Source organism: Vidua macroura, chromosome 3 (genome assembly GCF_024509145.1).
Source record: "Vidua macroura isolate BioBank_ID:100142 chromosome 3, ASM2450914v1, whole genome shotgun sequence".
NCBI classification, from domain to species: domain Eukaryota; kingdom Metazoa; phylum Chordata; class Aves; order Passeriformes; family Viduidae; genus Vidua; species Vidua macroura.
The window spans coordinates 50,883,801-50,909,230 of NC_071573.1; the positions used below are offsets into that span (position 1 = coordinate 50,883,801).

The 25,430-nt window shown below is 39.1% G+C and overlaps 1 protein-coding gene across 5 annotated transcripts in view; it reads right to left on the reverse strand.

The window, feature by feature from the left end:
• Positions 1–1,396: 1,396 nt before the first annotated feature.
• Positions 1,397–25,430, reverse strand: part of MAP7 (microtubule associated protein 7) — a 108,764-nt gene continuing 84,730 nt past the window's right edge. For 2 of the 5 annotated variants that reach the window (XM_053972527.1, XM_053972524.1), the window contains exons 8-18: positions 22,812–22,960; positions 20,364–20,473; positions 19,704–19,984; positions 16,022–16,205; positions 13,992–14,184; positions 12,414–12,515; positions 12,083–12,133; positions 11,931–11,988; positions 9,332–9,470; positions 3,943–4,169; positions 1,397–3,230 (exon numbers count right to left, since the gene is read on the reverse strand). In XM_053972527.1, the coding sequence (XP_053828502.1) occupies positions 3,220–3,230; positions 3,943–4,169; positions 9,332–9,470; positions 11,931–11,988; positions 12,083–12,133; positions 12,414–12,515; positions 13,992–14,184; positions 16,022–16,205; positions 19,704–19,984; positions 20,364–20,473; positions 22,812–22,960 (1,505 nt within the window). In that variant the 3' untranslated portion in view covers positions 1,397–3,219. Of the gene's footprint in view, positions 3,231–3,942; positions 4,170–8,194; positions 8,595–9,331; positions 9,471–11,930; positions 11,989–12,082; positions 12,134–12,413; positions 12,516–13,991; positions 14,185–16,021; positions 16,206–19,703; positions 19,985–20,363; positions 20,474–22,811; positions 22,961–25,430 lie in introns of those variants that run through there. The other 3 variants (XM_053972526.1, XM_053972525.1, XM_053972529.1) reach the window with 3 other exon arrangements.

A 25,430-nucleotide genomic window follows, 5' to 3' on the forward strand; every position in this document is an offset into this window, starting at 1 on the left:
TCCTTGAAAAAAAAAAAAAAAAAAAAAAAACCCCAAAAAAAACCAAACAAACAAACAAACAAAAAAAAAAAACAACCAAAAAAACCCCAAAAAAAAAAAAAAAAAAAAAAGTAAAACCAACCAAAACCACACTCAGTGCAGTAAAAAGGCCTATAAAAGTGCAGGGTAGACAGAAACTTTGGATAAAGCAATATGGCATTTTCAATATTCATCCATGACAAGAATCCCATTTTGAAATCTCATTTGACAAACCATGTGCTCGGCTTTGGGCAGGGGGACTTTCTAAAATAGAGGACTGGCTGAATGACACACCTGGGAACAAAAAAGTTTCAAACTGCAAACCACCTCCATGGGTGATTTTAGATTAGTTTCCAAAAAGAAACACTGCAATATTAAGTCATGATATTAGAATGTGCCCTGTATCTGTATTCTTAGGTATTTAATCTCAAACATTATTTCAAGGCCTTATCAAGAAAGCAAATAACAAAAGATTTTTCATCAGGATTGAGGTGATAAAAGACATGAAGCAAACAGAGCTAATGGTGAGCAATGCAGCAGTTGTGATGTACTGAAATATTCACAGAGCATCATCCCTGTGAGCATTGATGTACTGTGGAGACTGGAGCATGGAGCTGAGCCTTCCCAGAGCAGAGCTCTCTGCTGGGGAAGGCTGCTGCTCCCAACCCTCAGAACAGCTGTCTGCACCTGCTACTTTACCTCACAGAGTAGTTCCACCTTGCCCCTCATGGTACAAACAACACAACCAGTTTCAAGAGCAGGCAGGGGAGCTGGCCTTCCTCCCACACCATATTTTATTGTCAGGAACAACACTCAACAGAAAAGAAACTGTTTTCCTTGCATTAAAAGAGGCTTAACCAAAAGATTTAAAAATTCAATATTAAATCCTTTTTAAAAATTTCATACACCTACTTCTACTTTCAATTCCCTTGGTTTTATTTTGTATGTCAGGCCCATGAAACAGGAAATTCTTGCTCTCATTTGAAGCAAATCTGGATTGACTGTAATGACAAACTGTTTTTAATCCAGTCCTGCTAAAAAAAAAAATCAAAGCAAAAAACAAAGTAAATGTGAGAAATAAAGCCGGCCCATTTTTCCACAGAGTGAAGCAAGTGTGCTGAAGTCTCCCAAAAAAAACCTAGCATAATTTATAACCAATCCTAAATAGCTCAAGACTTAAAACTGAAGCTAAATGTAACTGCCTATTTCATTGCTCTCCTTCCTGTTGCAAATGACTCCGTACTAATTTTTAGTAAAGAAATTAGAGAAAACCTGAAGCAAAATTTTAAGCAGACCATAAGTAGCAAGAAGAGTTTTCCATCAGAGATTGACTCTTGCTTCAATTATGCAAGAAAATGAAAATATAAGTAGAAATAAATATTTCAAACAAGTTTTATTTGGTACTTACATGCTATATATAGTTTTAAAGAAAAACTACATATTTTGGACACTTCAAAATATTGTGGCTATGTACATGGAAAACTAAAGAAAGCCAGAAAGGAACTCAATTCATTTTACTGTGTCACAAGTTACTATTGAAAGCACTGACTGAATGGCTGTTTTTCCCTTCCATAAATATTCTGGCAGATGAAGTCTCTTTCATTTTAGTTCCATTGCTTTTATCTCATCTCCTCTATAAGATGAACACTTGGCAGCAGCAGAAATTTCTTCAAAAATTCTTCAGCTTTTGTCTCAGAGGATTTCTTCTGCTAGCACAGACTTTCTGCACAGCTTTCTAGAGGCCTTGCTCAGTGCTCACTAAAGGCAAGTGCAGGAATCTTAATGGTAAATTCTCTGTCAGCAGGAGCTGAGAGCCCATGAACCTCCATTTCCCCTACCCAAGGATCTTCTCACTGATTCAGAGAGCAATGCCTCACGCCTTCCGCGATACTGCAAACTCCAACACCCAGAGCGAGCTCTGCCTCCGACAGCATTGTTTAGCAAAGCACAAAAACGTGCAAGATTTTACAGTTCTGCACAACAGCAACCAAAAGTGTGAGGTGGAACAATGAATGACAGTAGAAATCAGCATCAAACTAAGGAGAAAGCAACCTGAATCGCTCCTCTTATCACTCAAACTGCACTGCTTTATAAAAACCACACACTACATAAAAAAAGCACAAACAATGACTATTTTCCATTTGCTCTGAAACGAGCAAACCCCAAAAATCCCTGAACCTGCATCATCATCCAAAACTCAAATATCTCAGGTTTCACACAGTCTTCAAAAGTCTGATAAGGCAAAGGAAAAGTCTTCCATCATTGGGAACAGCAGCAATTTACAGGACTCAGAACAAGGTATTTCCTTGTATGTGTGTGCACACGTGTGTGCACATATGCATACACATCTTTTATAGTATTGTGAATATGGATGTAACTAAAAAAATCAAGTTTGCAGTATCTTTTTTACCACATTTGTCTAATTTATTCAATCAAATTATTTATTTCTGTACTGAGCAAAATTCATAAATACATAATCTAGGAGAACAATAGGTTATCCTCTTGTCCATGAAAAAATAACGCTTTCAAATTTTCACATTTTAAAACCTTTCTTGTTTTGTGTTTTTAGAGAAAATGTGAGATCATAGTGACATCTCAATTTACAGAATGTCCCTGTAGGAATTACATTTACAAGAACCTGATACAGAAGCTTATAGTTTGCCCCCATAATTAGAGTTCTCTGCAATAACATTTAAACCAACAGGTTTAAATAAAACACCCCATTAACTCTACTTGTAGAGCAATGAGGCATTTATTTTTCAAGTATTAGAACCATAAAGTGTAAAAGATTCTTTGCCAATTTTACAATTATGCCTTTTAAACCAACACCCACCTTTTTTAAAAGCAACAAAGAATCAGTCCCACCACCCAAATCAGCCCGTTACTTTCAGATTCCAGTGTCTTGTGTCTTAAGAAATGCAGAAATATTCATTTACTAACAAAAAAAAGCTCGTTGGAAACAGCCATATTAAGTAACGCACGTGAAGCATGATTTTTCTAGTGATGAAAGCTATTAGAATGGTGATCCAAGTCTATTCCCCTCATTTCTTCTGCTGGTTTTACTAAAGTCCTTCCAAAAAAGATAGTCAAGAAATCTTTAAAAAACTGGAGAGAAAAAATAAAACACTCCTTCATAGCATGGAAGAAACTCCACTGACTGCAGAGATGCTCATGTCACCTTTGGTTCTTCAGAAGAAACAATCAGATCACTTCTAAAACAGAAGGCAAACATGACAGGTCAGAGTTGCAATACTTTCTTCAAAATGTTACGTGTTTATGCAATTATTTTAATGTGAGATGATTTTCCTTACATTTTTAGGCCAGAGAAAAATACAGTGCTATCCAATTTAATTTGCTAAATCAGTATTTGTTTACCTAGAATTCTTGAAAAGCTATGATATAATTCAGAAAAATCCAGTGTCCTGAGAACTATCCCTTGGTGCCTGCAAGAACTTGATGAGGAAAGCACATCCAGAATTTCAAAAAGTAGTTTTTAAAAACTAGTTACTCCCCTTCTGCATGTGCATGTCAAGCACTGCACTTGCAGAACTGGAACCCAATTGCTGATCATAAGATCAGAACAGCAGCTGTCACCTATCACTTCTGCTTGAAAGCACAGGGCAAACCTTTCCAAGCAACTTCAAATGGCAGAAAGTAAAACATATGTGAGAAGCCCTCATTCAGTAAACTCTAAGGTCTCACCACCATTGCACTGCATCTGTATGTGCCTGGTATGCATAGCTTTACGAAGAGATGTGCTCCTGTCCCCAAGTAATTTAAATTTGTTTAAAACTAAAACAGAGTTTAAATTTAAAAAATAGAGTTTAGAAATGCTTAAATGAATCAGCTTATATTAATTGAAAGCTCTCAGACCTCTGTCAATTACAACAAATTACAAGTGTTAATGAACCACAGCAAACCTACCTGCTGTTTGATGTGTTTGAACACTATCTACCTGAGGCAAAAGAGTCCCCTTATCTTCAAAGGCTAGAATTGGATTCAAAGGAATTTCGGGACTGTTGCTTCCATCATTGTTCATAGCATCCAGCCGGGATGGTTTAGAACCAATAGGCAGGTTCATGATCTCTTCAAAGTTATCATTCTGCATAGACATTCCATTTTCATTTGCATTTTCCTCTGGATTGAGATTGCTGAAAGAGAAACATAGCAACTTTTCCTTACATACTTTATTTAGAACAGAAATTTAGTCATCCTCAAAGCAATAGTACAAATGGAAGAGAAGTCTGCATCAATCTCAAGCATTCTTTTAGCCAGTGAAAACAAAACTATGCTTCTACCACAGTAGGAAGAACTGGTTTGCAGCCAAGTACTTGGTATTCCTTCCCTCAAACCCATGGGATTGTAGTTACCTTTGGCAACATGACAGCCAGAACTACAGGGTGGACACGGCAGTGAACACTGAGAAGCAACTGCAATGGGAATCAGTAAAGAAACCACTGCAGCACCACCACTACCTGGAACCACCCACATAATGCAATTTATAGCCCCTAACATCTTTTTCAGATCTCATAACCTTTGTTGTACCCTTCTTCTTATTGCAAATCAATGTAATTGCTCTTGGGTAAGAACACTGTTATTTTTATTATTTCTTGGATCACCTCCTGCCACTAGTTCTGGAGCAGCTTCTTCTATATGTCACCTATCCAGAGAAAAAACTCCCTCATCAATATAGGGCTCCCTTCAGTCCCTTCTCCCATACAAATCTTAGGGGTCATTTCCAAGGCACTACCCAGCTCCACACTTCTCCAGTTGATCACGTCGATGCCAAAAGAGCCCCCTCCCAGAACCCCTCGTGTCGATCTGTACCTTCATTTTCCATCTGCCATGTGACAGAGATACCTTATGAGCGAGCTCTTGCACATCTCCCCCAGTCCAGAGCAGCACAAGCACAGACACTCTGCATTTACACATGCTCTCCCCAGACAACACTTGCTCGTGTCTCGCAGCCTTGGGCCTCCCCTCGCAACCCCTTTATTAGGTGCTGCATTGTCAAATCCTTCTGACTCTGCACATGGCATGTCCTACCCTGCCAGAGAGGAGAAACTAAGGTGCTACTTCAGTGAACTGGATGACAGTAATGGGACCATAAGCTCCTCAGGCAAGAGCAAGTACTCAACGAATACTCAAAAATCTTGTCATCTTTCACAGGTTTTTCCTAAAGCCCTCAGTTAGATTCTGGCAATCCTTGGTAACTATTCCCTGTTTGGACCACATTGCAACTGTTCAGGTTGTTAGGAAATGTTTCGGCCACAAAGGCACAGATGCAATTTTCCTAGATTGAAACTTGGCTATCACTTTCCTCAGGCCATTTCTCAGCAGGCAGCTTGGTTTCACAGGCTTATTTTCTGAGAGCACTAGTCTTAAAAAGAAACCGGCTAGTAATTGGCATACTGTATATTTTCATTTGCTGGCTTCTTTGTACAACTTTGCACAAACAATTAAAGTATTTCATAATAAAATAAACAATTTACAAGAGACAAAAACCTCTCTGCTCTCTCACTGCTCTTTTGAAAGTGGCAATGCTTTATCCAAAGCCCAGATTTCCTATCAGAATCACATGCTGGTGTTCATATCAAGCCTTCCCAGTTTTTCAAACCATCACCAGTTCTTTTTCAGAAAGGCACTCCCCTTTTCTTCATGTGTAGATATGCTGGGCAAATTTCAAAGTGAAAAATATGTTTCACTGCACTGAGTTTGAGAGCAGGTAAAGAAACCCTGCTGGCTGCCTGGGAGAGCTCCTAAGTCACATCACCCTTTTGTACCAGAGACCCACATCTGTAAGATGAGGAGCAGAATCTGTGAAATGCTTTAAGACTATTAAAAGCTGCTCTGTCATGTATGGTCATTGGGTTATTATTCACTATAAGGTATCCTGTTATTTATTTTATCCCCATATACTGCCAACAGCCATACCAGAGCTAGGATGGCATGCCAAGTTCAATGAATGGGGTAAGAAAGAGGTGGAAAGAGAGCAACTGCTCATTCATATAAATTCAATAGCACAGTAGGTCAACAAGTATTAGAGCAACGAAGAAGCCTCTTGCTTCTGCAAACAGAATTTTTCTACCCAATTTATCAGCTTAGTGAATAAATAATTCTTCATCTTGTATATTTATGTGTCATGGCACTGCCATTATTACACATGGAGTTAGAGCAAGATCCATTCAGACTTGAACAATGTCTTTTGAGACAGAGGAGTCTACAATCACAAAAGGGGTACAGAAAAGGAAATCAGGGCTATAAATATTCTAAATTTTGTGATATAAATCTTCTAGATGCTATGCTACTTGATCCACCTAAGGACTGGAGGAGCAAATTTAGACTAAATAAAGGGGAAAATAGAACAGTGGAATTAATTTCCAGTGGACATCTTAGAGGCCACAAGCTCAAAAGGAGATTATATAAATTCCTAGGAGATTGGTATGCCCTTCAGCTTGTGGTAATTAGCAGCTTAGGGACTACTTGAGCCTATGGTTGCATTTGGACTACAATGCTTAGCAACCCTTCATTGGCCAGATGATCTCCTGGTAATTACCTTTTTTTTTTTTTTTCCTTTACATTGTGCTACAGGCCATTAAAACAAAGAACACAAAAAACAGAAAAGGGGTTTTGACCTGCTACAGCTGTTTTTACTGTCTTATGTTACATTATTATGTTGTCTAAGTGTCTAATGCAACACCAGAGATATCCTTTTCAGGCATACAATATTGCAGAAAGAACTGGATAATTTTGGCATTCTAATGTATTCCATAAGTGTGCATGTAGCAAGACACTTATGTAATAGAGGAAAAAAAAGTTGCCTAAGTTGTTGAGAATGCATTTCCAAACATAAAAGTCTTGCAAGCATCTGAAGGACATCTCCATGGCAGCTGAGAAGTATCTCTGCAGCTTCACATTTTGACCTGGACACATCAGTATTTAAAAGATAGACTGGAGGATGTTGAGAAAAGAGGAGCCAGCTTAATTAAAGGAAGTGGAACATCCAAAAAATTTAAAATTACTGAAAATTATATCTGTTGTAGATAATTTTAAACAAAACTCTATGTAGACACAGCCTGAAATTAGAATTTGAAGAGACTAAAAAATAAAGAAGGCCAGAATTCAGTATATCTGCTTCTGATCATTCATCAGAAATAAACACTGAATAGGAAAAAATAAAATACAGATTTGCAGGCCTTTGAAAAATGCCAAAATATTTTTATAGCTGCTATATCTGATCTAAAGGACAATGCCAGTCACCTCATCTATTAAGAGGATTTTTGCAGAGGAGACATAGATAGACATTAACAGCAAAATGTATCCCAGACTTCTGGATTATTTAAATAAATGGTGCTTATTTTTAATCCAGTGAGACAACAGCACTGAAACCAGCAATGAGAAGCTTTCTTTTCCAGGACAAGATATGAAGGCAATCATCCAGACCAACCGTATAATTCTAAAAACTAATTATCTAACCTACCCAGACGCAGCTCCACGCACCCAGGATGGAGACATGTGAGATGAACTGCACTCACTGAGGTGTTTTGCACTGCATTGCAAGTGTTTGTAGAAAACAGCACAGAAAAGAGGAATTACAAGGTACCCTAAGGTAAGTACTGTCAACATAAACCACTGTATTGAAATAACTTTTTCTAAGAAGTAGCAGGCACTATCTATCTTGGGCAAAGAATTAGGGAATGGAGTACAAGCAAAAATCTGTAAGAGGGCTATGGATTAGGCTGCTGTAGTGTTCTGCATCACTCTGTCCTCTCACTCACACAAGCACATGACACAAGTTCCCCTTTTTAACTTCTGCTCAGAAATCTCAGCACTCTTGCCCTTAAAATATGAAGAACTCTTTTTCAGACAAAAGACAAATCTTGCTGAGGGCTGGAGTGAGGTGCTCACTCAGGAGACAGCCTGTACCCACTGCCCCTGTGTGTGCTACCATGTCAGGTGTATCCAGATGCCAGACAACCACAGCACACAAGATGCAGTAGCAGTGGTGTTGGCACCTGTGGCTTTTACCATGTGACAAAAAATCTGTGGGACACTACCAAGTGCTTCAGGCTTCACCTTCCCAGTCACTGTGGATGTACCTCTCAGACAGACACATTCCAACCTGGCATGCCAGTTTTCCCTTCCACAACCTCACATTTGTCAGTGTTCTTCAATTTCATTTATTCATTCTTCACTGTGGTCATTCTGAGGTTCCTTCCACATAGATTATAATGGTACAGCACAGCACTCATTAGTGTGGCACATTTTATATTTCAAACATCAAGGTGCTTGTAAGGCTGGGAGTGATTAACATTTTAATAGCTGCCCAAGACAATTATGAGGCAGCTCTGTGCAGCTCGTCCAATGCACCTCAGTGTCACTGACAGAACGTCCCTCAGCAGGAGCATCCTTGTCAGCATGACAGCAGGCTAAGATCCCCCAGGCATATGGAGGGATCGAGAAAGGTCAAATTCCTCCTTCAATTAGTGCCAATCACACCCTGAAGCATACTGTCCATTACAGACTGCACAATGGCTTCCCACATTCAAGTTCTTCCATGCATATTCTGGCACTACCTGCATAAAACATGAAAGAACTGCGAGATTATTTGGCTTTCTGCATCACTAAAATTAAAATAACTGACAGCTCATGCTTATGTAATGGATGTCACTCAGTTCAATACTGAGGTTTCAAGCTTTTCAACAATTTCTCCAAGTCTGAGTGGCTTGCTTCATGGCTACAGAGAGTCAGAGAGTTCACAATGTATAATATTTGCCTCCTCAAATACTCCTTATGAGGAACAAAGGTGTTTTTTTTTAATGCATAACCAAAGCGACTAATCCCATATCTCACACAAAGGACATATCTACAACAGGACTTCAAGCAGTTTAGAAATCAAAACATCTTGACTGAAAACACAGTATTCATTATTTGAATTAAGAAAATAAGCAGTGCAAGCCCAGAGTGGGTTTTATGAGGCTTAATTCAGGGAAAGGAACAGAAAAAAAGTCCCTTTCCATTAAGTTTCAATAAATGTAATAATTGCTGCCAAACACATTGTTCCGAACACTGCAAAGAACATGCTCTATTTTGTAAAAAAATCTTCCTACCATTTAGCAAAAATCAGTTACTGCTACTTGAAATATGATACAAGTTCTTTCCTTAAGAGAGGAAAAGATAAAAACCAGGAAACACGGCGTATTGAACAGTTGCGTCTTATTTAGCTAACAAACTCATGGATCCGAATATAATTTATTCCTCTAGCAGCCCATCTCCTCCAAACATGGCTCCCTGACTCCTGGCAATGTTTTACCTGTCCACGTTTGCGGGGGGCTGGTGTGGAACCCCCCCGTGCATGCAGGCGGCCAGTGTCCCATTGTGCGGAGGTGGCACTGCGTGCTGCAGCTGAGGCCCTGCTGCCGGCTCCGAGGGAGATGCAGGACTGCCTGCAACTGGGCAGAGAAAACAGGTTTTCATAAAACCAACCAGCAGCACCTACCCTGTAGATTGGGGTAAAATATCTTCTACAAAAGCTAGCACAGCCAAGGCGAGTTATATTAAAAAAAATATACAGTTCCCACACCCCTCCCCATCCCTCTACCCAACTCCATCACCTATGTCAGCTTTTTGGGTACACAAACCCTGTTTCAGGTCCAAAGTAAATGTCAGAAAGCCAGATTTCAAAGTCATAGCTTTATGAACAAGAATAAACATTTTACAATCATATGCACAATTCCAACATATAAGCCAGTGGGCAAAAGAGGCTGATATCTGATAGAATGTTATGCTGGCACTTTTTGAGTAGCAATAGAGAATGGAATAGAGCAAAACTTGGATATTACTAATTCCATACATTGGTATTTCTTGATGCCAGTGACTGAAAAGGAAATCAAGAAAAAAAAAAATCTCCATTGGGAAGGACACTTCTTTCAATAAGTACCAAGTTACTACTATAAAACATTGCAGAGAGCAACATAAAATGAGATTATCCCTGTTCCTCATGCCGAGACCACATAATACATATTTCTGGCCTGCCTTGTGGTTTTCTTTTAAAGCACAGCTACAGCATTCTGCATTGTATCTACGGTTGCTCTATTCATATTCAGGTCAGTAAGAGGAAGCAACTGCACCCCACCCTGCTAACATCTGCCACAGTAATTGCAAGGACAATTCAGTATTCATAAGCTTGGACACATTTATCTTCATTACCCAAAACCTCATCTGGTAAGCCCCTCCTTCAGCTGCTCTGTTTCACTGTACTCCAAATGTTTGGGCTGAAGACTTTTATACTGAATGTCTTAGTCTGGTCTTTGGCCAGTTTTTATATGGAAGATACTAGAAATTGAGGTTTCTGTGCTTCTACAAATTGAGTAACAGGAAAACATATTTGCTTTAACGTTTAGAAGGAAAAAGCAGAAGAAAAAGTTGTTCTGCTTTGGAAATGTGGAATAATCTCGTATTTTTGAAGCAGAGGCCAAACAAATGACAAAAAGGTGATGGATTTTTCTCATTGTTTGATTTGGCCATTCCCATAAATGTCTCCTCAGGTTTTGGCAATCAGTGAGACTTAAGAAAAAAATCTAAAAACAAACTGTTTGTGGACAGTCAGAGGTCTGTTAAAGTGCAATATGGAAATTCATGTGGCCGGAATATACCTTTAACTCAATGGCACATATAGATAATGCAAAGTCAAACAGCAGAGCAGCCCTGAGGCTGAGAGCAGTTTTCTCTTTATTCAGTCATTCAAGGACTCTGGCCTTCCCTTGGGCCTGGGGAAATGGAGATCCAATGCTTCCTCTGCCTTAGGAAACTGATAGAAGACTTTTTGTCTATCTCTAGAGGGAAAGCACTAGCCAAAGGTTGTGGAACCCTTTATAGTTTCAGGAATTCTTTAAATGGTTTATAACACCTTCAACAGTGCCAAAAGACAAAGATGGCATTCCAGATGAGTCCTGTATTAGTAGCTCACAAACCTTTTTCCCCTGAGATAATATGTAAACAAATATGAAACACAGGTAATGAAATCTGTGTCAAAAGGCTTCCTGACAGTACTAATTATAGTGTTCACTTTAAAAATCAAGAAAAAAAGTCATTCATCAGTCGGTCCTGCTGTCTTCCCTGTTACTCAACCCAAATACAAAGGAGAAAAAAATTAATGTCATTTAATGTGTTATGCTACAATAGGGTAAGCCATTTGATAACTTGACTTCAGTATCTTTAAACAGTGCTAATTCACATCTGGTGATTGTTGAATATAAGCTACATTTTATTTCTCTTCCTTTATTTTAATTATATAATAAAGGAAAAAAAAAATATATATATTTATATAGAAGATTACCTAGAAAGAAATACAGGGAATGGAGTAGAAGGAAAGCATAAGAGTGTCGGTGTGACAAGACTAAGCTTTTGTAGTAGCTCAAATTTGTCAAAAAAATAAATACAGATCAAGTGAATAAGGCAGGAGGTGTGGAAGAAAGAAGTCACAGGGATGTGTTTAGAACAATGCATGCTTTGATTTAATGCCTAACAAGAAATTATCTTTTAAGAAAATGGAGAAAATCTGCAACAACCACATCTGAAATAATATAAGAAACAAACTGCAGAATCAGTTTATTTTGTGATCCAAATAACAAAATAATTCCCTTTCACTTTATAAATAAACTTGTTAAGAAAATTCCTTTTGCTAAACACCAATGAGACCAAGTTGCTAAAACACTGGACTCATTTAGTAATGGCTAACTACCTATACAGAAAGGATAAATAATTAATGTCATCTAAGATTTAATTCATATTCCTCTCATAGTTTTTATTACTGCAATTAGTGTGCCACGTTTCAGAACTGTTTCTCAAATCCTTGTGCTCAGTAGGCATTTATTCACCTGTTGTGCTCAGGGCACAGTTAAACACAATACCTGCTTCTCCAGTAATATTTGCCTTTGATATATGTCCATTTTGCTGGTCATTGGATTTCTACAAAGGAAGCACAGTTTTGTAAATTAAGACTGGCACTAGGGAAAAAAACAGAAACGTGTTCAATATTTACCCATTAAGTAGCAGCACTGACCTTATCTACAGCTTCTACACGCCTAGTTCTCTTCATGATCTCCTCAAGCCTCTACAATGAAATGTAAAGGGGTAAAATAATGTTTGCTGGCATTAATTTGCATATCTTTCTCCCAAACCACAACTGCTTGTCATTTATCAGCTGTATCTGTTTATTGCAAAAAAATGAATTATTTATTACTGTTGGCAGTATTCCCTTCACTGTCACATCAGGCCAATGAGGACTGCAGCCTTTCTGAGAGCACATTTATATCATTTACTTCCTACTGCTCAGGTGGAAACAGAGTGCTAAGGCAAAACCAATCACAGTTTCTCGGCATGGACAGAGTTACCTTCTTCCTTTCCAAGCGCTCTTGCTCTTCTCTTTGGAAATGCTTTTCACGTTCTAATCGAATCCTCTCAGCCTCTTCCCGCAGGCGAGCTTCCTCTTCTTTCTATGTTGGTGGTAAAAGAAAAATAAGTGAGGAATAATTTACTATATAAGGAGAGTTTTATACTCTATGTATAATTATGCATATCTACAACTCCCTGAAAAGACACTTTTGGGGTTTACAAGTCATCAAAAATCTTTTCAGATGGAATTGTACGTTTCTTCATTAATCTCCATGTTTTGCGTAGCATTAAGAGAGAATAACTAAACAATGGACATCATGTTTTGGACATCTGTGCCTGCTCCAGAACACACCAGATGACAAATAAGGAATAAATTTCTAGCCTTCAGCATTAAAACAGCAGCCAGGAAAGTATTAGAGAGACCCATGTTTTGTGTGGTGGATATTTTTGAGAGTAAAACAAATGCAGTAGAATGTTTTGTTTGGCCAACAGAGTAATCGTTTAATGAGACCAAGGGCAAACATCCACAGGCTCATTTGCAGAAACTTTTCATTCCTGCTTTTTTAATGAAATGCAAAATTTGCCTGGAATATACTGTAGAGGGGCCTTGCTCCCTGACTGCAACACTGTTATATGATGGAACTACTACAACAGATCATTTTTTGTATCTCTAACATCCAAAAAAGCCTTGGCCATGTGCTGTCTCTGAGTGATAAACTGATTTAAGCCTCAGTTTAACATTTCAAAGAAAGTAGCACACATCTTCTGAAAAAGAACAATGGAGTTTCTCAGCCATATTCACTAACACAGTTCTTTAAACATTTATTATCAGAAGCATACACCAGAAGAAAACCTCATGTCTACAAGACAAATTGAAGTGTTGGATTGTGGAAGAATACAGCACATGCAAGAAGAGGACACGTGAGAAGAGAAGACTCCTATCCAGAATGCTTACCACAGCCTCTCCTGAAGTCAGTAAACCAACATTACGCCCATCAAAAATGAAAGCACTTGAAAAACTTAATTTTTATTTATAATCTTACATTTTTTGACTAGCTACTCTGATTTCAGGAGTACTGGGCCAGATAGAGGTTCTCCTTTGTTTGATTAAATCTACCCCTTCCTGCCAGCCCCACAAAAAAGCAGTATTTGACACAGGATTCAGCAGCAGTACTATATCTCCAGCAAAGTGAATAGTTATCTTTACATCTGGACTGCTATAATTGTTGGGACAAAGAATTCTCTGGTATAACAGCATTTATCAAAATTCCCCAATACAACTATATTATTTTTTTCCCACAATTTATGAGGCATAAGAAAGGATTTGTCCTAAATACACTGTAAAGAGAGAGAGGAAAAAAAAAAAACCCAAAACTCAACTCCCTACCAAATGTTTTTGTTGAGTACAAAGATCTCAACTCTTTGAACTACTCTATGGAATGAACTCTGTCCCAATACTTTTCAGATAGCATTTAAATTGTAGATACTGCTCTAATTTAGGTGCTGTGTAAGAAGTGCTGCTTCACCCACTTCACTGCCAACTAGACTGGCCCACAAATTGCAAGAGGAAAGCATACTTGTTTCTGAATGCGCTCCATCTCTTCTTTCTCCTTCTGCTCTCTTTCTTCTGCCTGGCGGCGCAGCCGTTCTTCCTTTTCCCGCTCCTCTGCATCCTTCCTTTGTTTTTCTGCTTCTTGTCTGCGAGCTTCCTCCTCTTCTCGGCGAGCTCTTTCTTCAGCTATCCTCTGTGACAACTCTTCTTTCTTTTGTCTGCAATCATTAAATAAGCATAAGAAAACAAGTAATAAAAGTAGGCAGAAAAGCCAAACCACCAGATTCCTGATCCAGCACTGCTATCCCAGCACTTGATAAAGGGTGCACTGCTGTCCTATTTCTAAGCTGTCTGTTCTGCTTCCCATAGGGGTCAAACATGAAGCCCTATGCAATATAAAAAATCTTTGCAATGCAACGCCAATACTTTTCCAGCATACCTCTACCTAATCCATGACTCGCATACTTTCTGAGTCAGAAATAATGTCTTGGATTAATACATTTTGCAAAACACTCCCTTCTGCTATAATCATATTTTGAAAAAGTGCGCATTTTTAGTACCCATCTCACCTCATGGCAATGATTCCTTGATGAAAAAAAAGTATCTAAGTCTGTTGATTTTTGAAGGTTACCACCTAACCTTACTAATGGCCCCTCATCCTTGCATTATGAAGTGAGTGACTTTTCCCTTCACCTTTGATGTTTCCCGAATTTATTGGGAAACTTTATTTAGGACTTTTTAGTGTATCTTCCCAGCTGAAGAATCCTCACCTGTTTAGGAGATTTTCAGATGGGAACTCTTTTGTGCTTATGATCTTCCTTGATGTCTGTCTGCACTTATTTTTCTAGTTTTACTAATTTTACTATGTAAAAAATAAAATAAAATTCAGCATTCAAAATGTAGATTTATCTTCGGTATTTCAGAATGACATTTTCATGTTGTTCTTGTTTTCTATTAACTTGTAACAGTTCATTTACTTTGTCAACCATGACTCACCTGATACTTTCATATATTCAATTCCAAAGAAGATCTCTTCCCTCAGAAATAATTCACCCAGAGACCAACAAGTTAGGATTATTTCCTACACACATTCATTTATACTTATCAGTACAGTAATTCAGCTTTCATTTTGTAGCTCAGCAACATATGTCTCAACCTGTTCACAACTGACTTATCTCACTGGAGACCAACATCATTTCACTGGCCTCAACTCCTTTCAAGTTCTTTTACAAAGGCACTGCACAGACACTGGAAACTCCTTTCACTGTGAAAGCTGATTATTCTTTACTTTTTTTCATCCTTCTGACTTAGTATTTATTCACCGTATTACTCTTATGCCACAGCAACTTTTTTTTCTTCAAGACTCTTTTTGAGAGAGTCAGTGTTGTGAGCCTTTTGGAAAGCCAGGCTATTTTAACTAGTTCTGCCTTGTTCCTATCAGCAAAGTGGTTAAAGAAATCCAACAAATTCCAGAGGCATGGCAGCCCTCTAAAAAACACAACCTGTGCTTTAGCCAGAGTCATGAGTATCCAGATGGGCTACTCATTTGCTATTAGAAAGTGAGATGTAACATTAATTACCCTCCAAAACTTGTGGGAGAGTGTTGGGGGTGTCTTTATTTTAAACAAGAAAACAAAGATGTCTAAGTCACAACAGGTGGACACCTAAAGCACCACCCACAACAGAGATCTTACAACTCAAAGTAAGAGACTTTGTGCCGATCACAAAGTTGAAAACAGCCATGCAGAGTTCTCTAGCTGGAACAAAAAAGTACAGCTTAGTTAATCTCTGAGGAAAAAATGAATCACAGCTGCAAGGATCTGCTCTCTTCTCCTGTCCTATTTTAAAGCACTACTTAGAATATGTTTTAACCTTACAGATCTGCTTAGGTGTACATTCCACCAACTGAAAAACCCAACAGGAAAATATGTTTTTGGGAGGAACTTGTGCCTCCTGCACTTCAGTGCTGTGCTTCATATATAACAATGTAACAGCAGAATACACACAACAAGCTGCTAAAAACCTATCTTCTCTACTACAGAGGCCTAGAATTACCTTTCAAGCTCTTCTCTTTCCCTCCTTTCCTGCTCCTCCCGTTCCCGCTGCTCACGGGCAAGGCGCCTCTTTTCAGTCAGCAGCCTTGTTGCTTCTTCAGGGTCAGTTGTACCTGCTGAGGGCTTGAGCAGTGCTGTGGCTGGAGAAGGAGGTGATGGAGCAGGAGGTAGGGATGAGCTGGCTGCTGAAACAAATGGGAAAGAAAATTAGTTTGCCACTCCCTTGAAGGGAACAGAAAATACTTCTAAGTGCACTGCAAAGTGTTTTCAAGCTTATGTGGTTTTTTTTTAAATGATTCAGAGGAGGAAGATGCTTCTAGACACTAGAGGTTCACATACATTCAGGGAAGTTTGGTTTTGCAGGGTATGTTGAAAGCACCTGCAGCTGAAAGTGTAAGTCAAGTTTTCTGTCAGAACAAATGCTGACAGGTGCTTAACAGGAGTTATGCTGACTCAGCAAGTCCCTACCATCACATTACTTAAACTTGCCCAATTCTGTTTGAAGAGCAAAAATAAAACATCGTGAAATTATATTTTCTTCTATTTGATCATCCACATCTGAAGATTAGAGCCAGAATTTTTGGTGATAGTCACTTTTGGTGACTTGGTGATCTCAAACATCAACTGTCTGATGTGATCTGCACCAACGGTAGGTCACCAGGTATCAGCAGTTTTGGAGCTGCTCCAACCTGAGGGAACTCATGGGACACAGCTTTTTAAATTTTGCCACTCCTGGTGAACTGTGGCTTGTGTTCAAATCTCAGTAGTGCCTTCATATTAATTCTTTATTCAGCGCCAGGTTTTTTTCGTATTTCTGTAAGTTTGCCTGGTATTCTCTAGCACAGGTACAGAGTGACTCATCACCTTTTCTCTAGACACCAGGGACCATTACCAACACATAAGCTAATGTGAGGAAGCATTCCCAGATTAATCCCATCTGGTAATGCAGGCAAACATGGAGAGGGAAGACTTTGAACTGTCAATGAAATCAGATTCTGACCCAATAATATATATGTAAAATAAGTCATAAGGAACAGCAAGCAGATAATTATAAATCTGCATTTCTAACCATACACTGGGATGTGAACTTTCCTAACCTCACTAACAACTTCTAAAGAGAAGTCTCCTCCCTGATTCCCCCCTTCCTATACCTCATCATGTAAACAAACAAAAATTCATTTGTTTTCTGTGCTGAATTCTCATCTGTTGACCTCTCTGCTCTCCTCTTCTATCAGCTAAAAACTACAGAGGTCTTTCTAGAACTGCTTCAGGGCTTTGACCATGAATTCAAATGATACTTCTACACCAGTAATTTAAAGAGTGCCAGTGCCTGTTCTCTAGCCTTGAGGTGACCTGGCACAGTTTAGCCCTATGGCAATGGAGCACTATTCTCTCACACTACCAAAACAGGTATTCAGCCCAAACCCAAGGGAACAGTCTGGAGCTGGGCTAACCTCCAAGATGTAGCTGGGAACTCAGAAAATTCTGGGATGTTGAAATATAAAAAAGTAAGCAATTTGATCACTCTGAATCTTGGGAGCCATTTAGAGCCATGTTTTTAGTAGCCTTGAGGACAGAAGGTAAGAAAATGAGAGGCTGCAATTACAGCCTGGATCAGAAACATACCAGAGAGCCTTTGTAATTGTAAACAGTATAAATGACAGAGTTCCTGTACCTCAGCCTCATTTACTAACATGGGCCAAGGCAGGGCTGCTGCTTTGAAGGGAGCACAGCTTTGTGCTGCTTAGGGCTCGCTCCTTGCCTCAGGCACTGAAGGTGGCAGCATAACAAGTAGCTTAATGCACACCTGCCCTGCTGTCAGAACAGATAACTCCCAAAAGACCTTTAAAGCTTCCTTGGCATTAGTAAAGTTGTGTATGAGATTTGCCTGCAAAAGCTTGAACAGCTTCATCAGCAATTGCTACCTGCTGACCTCCTGGCTCCTGTGAACACAGAGCCAGTAGGCGGCTGAGCCAGACCAGCGAAAGGCCAGTGCTGTTACCTGTAGGGAATGAGCTGTATACACCTGCAACACAGTCCCAGGAGAATCAGCAACATTCCTCTAGCCCCAGATGCTGTACTGGCACCTCTCTAGATTCTTGAATTCAACCAGCAACTAAGTTTTGGCAGCTGGGGCCTCCATTGGCCCTACAAAGCCATCCTATAACCTCACACTTAAAATGCTCTGCCTGAGGCCTCCATCTTTGGTCCCAACCACCACCTCCTCTGACTTTGGGAAAACACATTCAATTTGAAGGGCTACTCACTGCTTTGACTATAGTACCCTTCTCTTTAATTCGTCTCCACTTTATATTCTTGTTTGTATTCTTTGATGTGAATACAAACTGCTTGACTTTTGAATACCTTTATCACACATAACCTGTTTCAATACTGAGACCTTGTCACAAACTCAAATATTGACAGATGCTGCAAAGAAGTGGAGTCTCTTTTCCTCCTGAACTAAACAGTCAAATAAGCATGATGGCTTCTCTGATCTGCACCTTGTACTGGAGAGCTACAGCTTCTAAACACTTGCGAAGTTATCTCAGTGGTATCTCTGAAATGGTTTTAAAAGGAAGTTTTCTCCTCAAAAGAAAGCAGGCAGAAGATAGAAATTAAATCTCCTTTGCATGCCCTTGGCAAACAGATACATCCATCCACCCTTTTTGTGGGGTTGCACCTTCTGTAAAGGCCCTGGGTATCAGACAGGAACTACTGTAACGGGACGTAGTAAAACAGAAGAAATCAATTCATTTGAGGTTTTTTCACAGAACAAGCCCAAACCATATCTGCTTCAGTTGAATGCAAGATTACTAATACTTAAAAATGTTATCTGAAAGATAACTACAGGGAAGTCTATGAATTTTAAGTTCACAATCGTAACTAACCCAACTTGTGTATCCCAGTGGATACACTGGACTTTATCTCATCTGCAAGAGACAGTTTATGCAATATTTAGAATGAACTAAATTGTCTGCTAGAAGAAACCTGTATTTTTTCATTTTTAGATTTACCTTTTACCCTTTCTACACTTTATAATCTTTCTTTTTTTTGTGTGTGTGTACATCCTTTTCTGTATTGCTACTTTTCAAGGTTGGTAGGGTTTGGTGCGGGTTTCTTGTTCACTAGTTAACTATTTTTAATAACTCATTTTCCCTTAAAAATTCTCCCTATTCCTTTTTACTCTTCTCCTTGGTTCTTTGCATTCCACTATATTCTGCTAATCTCTCCTATGATATGGTCCTCTTGCAATATTATACATAAGCCAGCAGTGTTACCAGCACAAGTGCACTGTGTCAAGCAGAGCTGGACATTCTCACTGCTCACACACTTTATGTGGTGGTTTCCTGTACCGTTAAGTCTTCAGACCATTATTATTCTACTTCAATAGTTTGTAAAGAAGCTATGTTATGATATGGAGAACGAAATTCCTGTCCAAAAGGGCAGAGAAGAGGCTTGTGAAGCCACACTGTCTGAGGCAGCTTGGCATGTTGTTTTGACTTAGAAGCAGGAGGGCTTCAACCTGCCTACAGTTTTTCCTCATGATGAACATACATCAGCAGGTGTGTTGTGAAAAATTCAGACTAACTTTTGACAGAAAAATACTGAAAGCAACATCATTTCAGAGAAAGGGAAGGAAAAATATAAAACATTCCTTATCCTAAAGCAGGATGTCTCCTTACCTTCAGTTAGCTCTGCTTGGACAGTGAGCTGTTCCTGACTTGTGGGTTCTCCAGCACCTGCGGAAGTTCCTTTACTCTCTTCTGTCCTCACCTCTTTGGCCTTTTCAGCCTCCTTTTCTGGTCTTTTCTTCTCACCTTCTGGTTTGATCTCTTTTTTGACTGGCCGGATGTTGCCAGGAGAGGGAGGACGTGTCTGAGCAGAGGAAACTTTGGAGGAACCAGGTGGGGAAGTTATCTGCTTGGGTGTGCCAGGCAAAAAAGGCAAAGACTTTGACGCATGCCTGTGTAATCAAAGAGTGACAATGCTGGTTTCCACTTATATATCATTTCTACAACCATAGCAGCTAAAAATAAAGCCACCTCTGTTTCTCTATCAAGCAGGACTGCTGGCACAACTGATTTGGTTTCATGCAAAATGCCTCTCTCCAGCTCTCCAGATGCGAGAGCACTGCACCCAACCAGGAAGGAAGAAACCAAGTATTTTCCTGCCCTTCCCCAGAACAGTAGCAAGATTTTTTTAAAAGCAGGACTGTCTTTCCTTTTTTTTGCAGAGAGGAAACATTTACATCATCAAATATGTTTGCCCTGTTCCACATTTGATTAATAGAACAATCAGAGCTGCCTATAGCTCATGTCCAGCTAAGCATGTACTTGACTTACCAAACTGGAGAGGGAGCTGATGATCTAGCTTTGAGGCTGGAAGTAAAATGACCTCCTTTAAAGTTGGCTGAGAAGCTGGATGAAAAATGGTCCTTTTCTCTTTTGTCAGTCTATAGCTCAGCAAACAAAAAGACAAAGTCAAGCCAGAGTTCACACAGCTAAAGAAAGCAAAGCAAGCTTAGTTAAGGACAAGGAATTGGGGGGCTGAGAAAAAGCAGTGCTGAGTCAGTGGTTTCTACAGCTTGTTTAACAAGTTCCTTAATATAGCTTCTGTAACCTGACACCATCTTTGTCAGTAGATGTGCATTTGACAACAAGAATGCTTCTTAATCATTCTCTCCTGTCCTAAGATGTAATGGGCTAATTTGCAGAGGCTTATTTTTACACAGGCAAAAAAATTACCTTTTATAGTTTGATCTTTGCTGACTGCCACAGAGTACCTTCCACTGCTGCCCATAAACACAGGATTTCTTTTGAAGAAAACACAAAACAAACTCTCCCTCCCCTTGGCTTATACTTGGTCACAGTCTTCCTATATAGCACAATATTTTGGATTCATGCTTACAAGTGAACACCACAGATGTCCTCAAAGCTTCCAAATATGGTACACCAGCTATCTTAGTCTTTCTTTTCTTGGATGATTTTACAGCACATACTTTTTGCCATTGATTCTTATATGTGATAGTGATTTCCTTTTTCCTTCTTGTGTTTAAAAAATAAAATCCTAAGTTGAGAAACATTTCTAATAACACAAACCAGAGCTACAAAAGAACTACTACTTTAAGGGAATATATCAGAATTTAGGTATCTATATACTTCCCATATTTAAGTATAGATGAAAAACTTCATGGTTTTGGAATAACGAGCTCAGATCCCAGGAGTCATAAGAATAGGAATACTGGAAAGTACACTGAGCTGCTACTCAGCCAGCAAGAGGCAGAGGCTGCTGCTCACCACCTTGGCTGGGGCTTAAACACAACCCCTGTAGCAAGTGTGTCATGAGGCTTGAGAGCCTCACCAGATGAAAGCTGTGCAATACTTGTCCCCTGAACTGAAAGCCAGGTTAACAACTGGAAAAGACTGAAAACAACTTCATGAGCACATGATGTGCTGAGTTATCAAAGTAAACACAACCAGAATAAATGCACTACAATGAACAAGAGTTTTGGCTTGCTAACAGTAACTCTCTATTGTATCTGCTTTATTAATACTGAAAGCAGAGGATCAGAAAATTTTTCCTCATATCAATAAAGTAAAAAGCTGAATTCATAGCGAAGTTTTCAGAAACATAAAAGATTCTCCACATCATACAGGCAAACCTGTTGCAATCAGAAAGACTTAAGAGGAAGAACCAACAAGCTGGGAGACTGCCATGCTCTATGCACATGCCAGGGAATTTCTCTAAAGATACATACTAAGGCTATGCCTTAGCTTAAACTTCAGTATACTACCCTCTGCCTGAAAGATTATGTGGTGCCTGAAAGATAAAGTGGCTATGACTCATGGCACTTTGATTAACACTGCTTCCAACAAGGATGTCAACAGCAGCACTGCCTCTTGACCTTCTGCCCATCAGGCCAAATGAAAATGCAAGTACCTCTTACACAATGTTTTGCAGAGATGACTTCAACTCTTCTCACACTCTAAACTAATTCAGGTTGTAGAGTACAAGAAAAATATAACTGCTCAGGTACAGCAAATTAATCTGAACTGGGTCTGACTGCATCCCACTGGCTTGGGATGCAGTCAACATGAGTTTGTTCTACTGTTTCGATTTTCCTAAAAGCTCAGATCAGCCCTAGTACTGCTACTAAATCATTCAGAATGAACAGTGACCTGTGGAAAGCCTTGCTTATAAACCATGCTCCTAAACCAACTTCTTCCTTCCCAGTGAGGAAAAGTTTACTAACCTGTTCTCCTAAGAAAGTACAGATGAAGTGAGAGTACTCTATGCACTTGTGTACAGAGACATGTGAGTGCATGCATTCCCCCCCTCTGTATTCTAGGGGCTCAGCTGAATTTGCTAGAGGCCTCAAAAGACATCAAATTCTGGAACCTTTGTGAAAACAGCCTGCTGGTAAAAACAAGTTCCCCAGGGAAAAATGGCAACACCATCTTGGGCCTTAAAAGGCAGCAAGGAATTTTGTGAATGGGGCACTGTGACTGCCTCTGTGCCTTGTGAGAAGTTAAGGCATCTACTCTGCAAACACAGGTCTTTGGAAAACATCAGTGTTTTTCCACATGGATTCTTTGGTGCATAATCAGGCTGTGCCAGCACATAACGTAGCACGTTTCAGTTAAAATCCAGCCAGCTATGACACAAACTGGAGAGGTGGGGATGGTGCAGAGGGGAGGAAGTATCCCTGCAGCTATTCCAGTCCTAACAAGCAGTGCAGTCAGGTGATCATGGCACAGGACACTATGGACATGTGCGGCTGCCAAGCTTACCCCTGCAAGGTGTGTTGTTCTCCGACGTCCAACGGCATCAGTGGAAGCATAAAGTTTTGCTCGTTCTCCTGAATTCCTACAGTTCAGGGCCTTGTAGGACAGAGGACTGAGGGGGCTGCAAGATGCTGAACGGGGACAAACGGGGATAACTACGGTGTTGGTTGGTTTTGTTATTTATTAGTTTTAATTACAGAGTAGCATTGGAGAATTGACAGAGGAAAGCCAGCAGGAACAGAAACGACCGAGAAAGACAGAAAAGAAAGAAGGTATTAATACACAGAGAAATTACTAATTATCAAGTCAGAACCATCATTTGACACATTAGCTTGGCCACACAGACAGCAAGGCTGCAAGTTCAATACGTCCTCACACACTTTTCCATTTGTAAACTAATAATTTCTTTCTAAAAAATTAAGAAATATGCCATGATACTGGATACTAGATAGTATTTTCCCGTTAAGTTTTTGTACAACTGGTGGTTCTGAAAAAGTGGTAGAAATAATGGCTGGTCTGACAGATTAGCCTAGTAGACACACTGAAATGAATTTCAATTACATTCAGAATAGAAAGCAATCAAACTAAATCAGAATGCCTACAAACTGCATTGGAAGTGAAGAAATATTAAAGGAGACATACACACAAAGATCAAAACCCATTAACAATACAAAACAGTTTCAACTAGGAAATCAATTAAATTGCTGTCTGCAATTTACAGCAAGTGATTTGTTTTTTAAAATTCTTCTTTTTAAGAATATTCTTGCCTATTCTATTTTTTGATACTTCTAGAATAACAACTTACTCAAATACATTCTCAACAGTAAACTATTTTATACATTAAAAAAAGCAGGCTGACAACAACAAATCAGCTTGGAAATTAGTGTTTGAGTAACCAGGATGGCAGCTTGTGTTGGTCTGCACAAGCAAAAAGACTATTACCAAAAGATCTGACAATACCATGTATCAGATGCTCTGATTTTATCTTCAAAGAGAACTTTAACTGCAAAACATATCATGGGAAACTTCTTGCAGCAAAGTGTTCTTGGACTTTTTCTTGATTTAACTGAAGGAGAAGGTTGGGAAAAACTACATTATTACTGCAAAGTTTTATTTTTCTGCTCCTGTTTGTCTCTTCTGGTCATTTAATTGAGTCTTAGCACAATTATTATCCAGCATGTCACTTGAGGAAAAAATAGGGGCTCTATAATCTTTTTCCTATTCTTTTTTTTCTCCGTGCCAAAGAAATTTACATCCTCTATTTCCTTAATGAAAAGCCAAACCAAATGAAACCAAACCAATATTTCTTGCCTGTATATCCCTTTCTGAGCGCACTTGAAAGAATGCAGTTCCATATACAGTTAATTCTTCTAGTCTTACAAAAGTACAGCTGCTGTTACAGGAAGAGCTCGTAGACTTAACAGTATTAATGCTGCAAATTCTCCTGCACCAAGAGATTAACATTATGAATAAAGAGTTTAATGTAAGTGTTACAGCAATGGCACTATTGCTTGCCTTATAGTTCATAGGGATTTATGTTTAACGAGGAATTATGACTAACTTAAAAACAAGCAAGAAACAAGAAAACAGGGATTTTTGTTTATGGTTTTGTTTTGGTTGAGGGCATCTAAACCAGATAGGAGGCAGTGGCATAATGCTTTACACCACTTATAATTTATGTGGCTCCTGCTCTGTGATTAAATTCCCCTTCTATATGCTGATTATCTGAAGTTACCACCAAGGAAGACAACACAAGTATTAAAAGAGAAACAGTTCATTTTCATTTGTGAAGTTGCCAAACAATGCTTTAGGCAGCACTTCCAATTATTCATGTACTAACAGGATTACATCTATTCAGAGGAGCTTTTTGAAAGCTATTTACAAAATATTTTGGTTTTGAAAGATTTGTTTAAAAAAAGATCTTTTATGCCGGATGTCCCTAATACCTCACTTAAAATTTAAGGACATGAATCCATATTTAACTCAGTTTGGATTTTTTTACACTGCAATTTATTTTTATAGCCAAAGGGCAGGGAAATTTTCTACGGAATAATGGCAGGTTGAGATGAGTGGAGTGCGGAGAGCACAGCTGTGAGCCATTGCCATCACTTGATCATTAATCTCCAGGAAGCATCCTGTATGAAGGGGCTGAAGTTATTGCTCCTACAGAATAATACCTGGAAAAAAATGAGCAGATGGATTATTCTTCTGGAGGTATAGTTCCAGTTAGCATAGGGAAGGCATTTCAGGGAAGTGCCTTAGACTGAACTGACAAATCAGCCTTTCCTGCTATTTGAAGCCTTTCTCAATATTCCACTCAGTTTAAAGTTGGTTGTGCAGTATAAACAAGAGCAGTCACAAAAAGCTTCCTGCTTGCTCCAGGAAGGTAACCACTTACATGCAACCTTCTCAACTACTCCCTAATGAAGAGCTCAATTTCCAATATCCTTCTTGGTAGGTGATATTAAATATTAATTTTATAAGCTATTGTTTTTGAAGAGTGAAAAGAATTCTGTGCTTGTTAATTCTGCTATTTGCAGAATATCACCCACATGTTTGCTCCTACAGCACTACCCGTGTGGAAACATACCACAGCCTAATTAGTTATAAGAGTTCTTAAGTGAA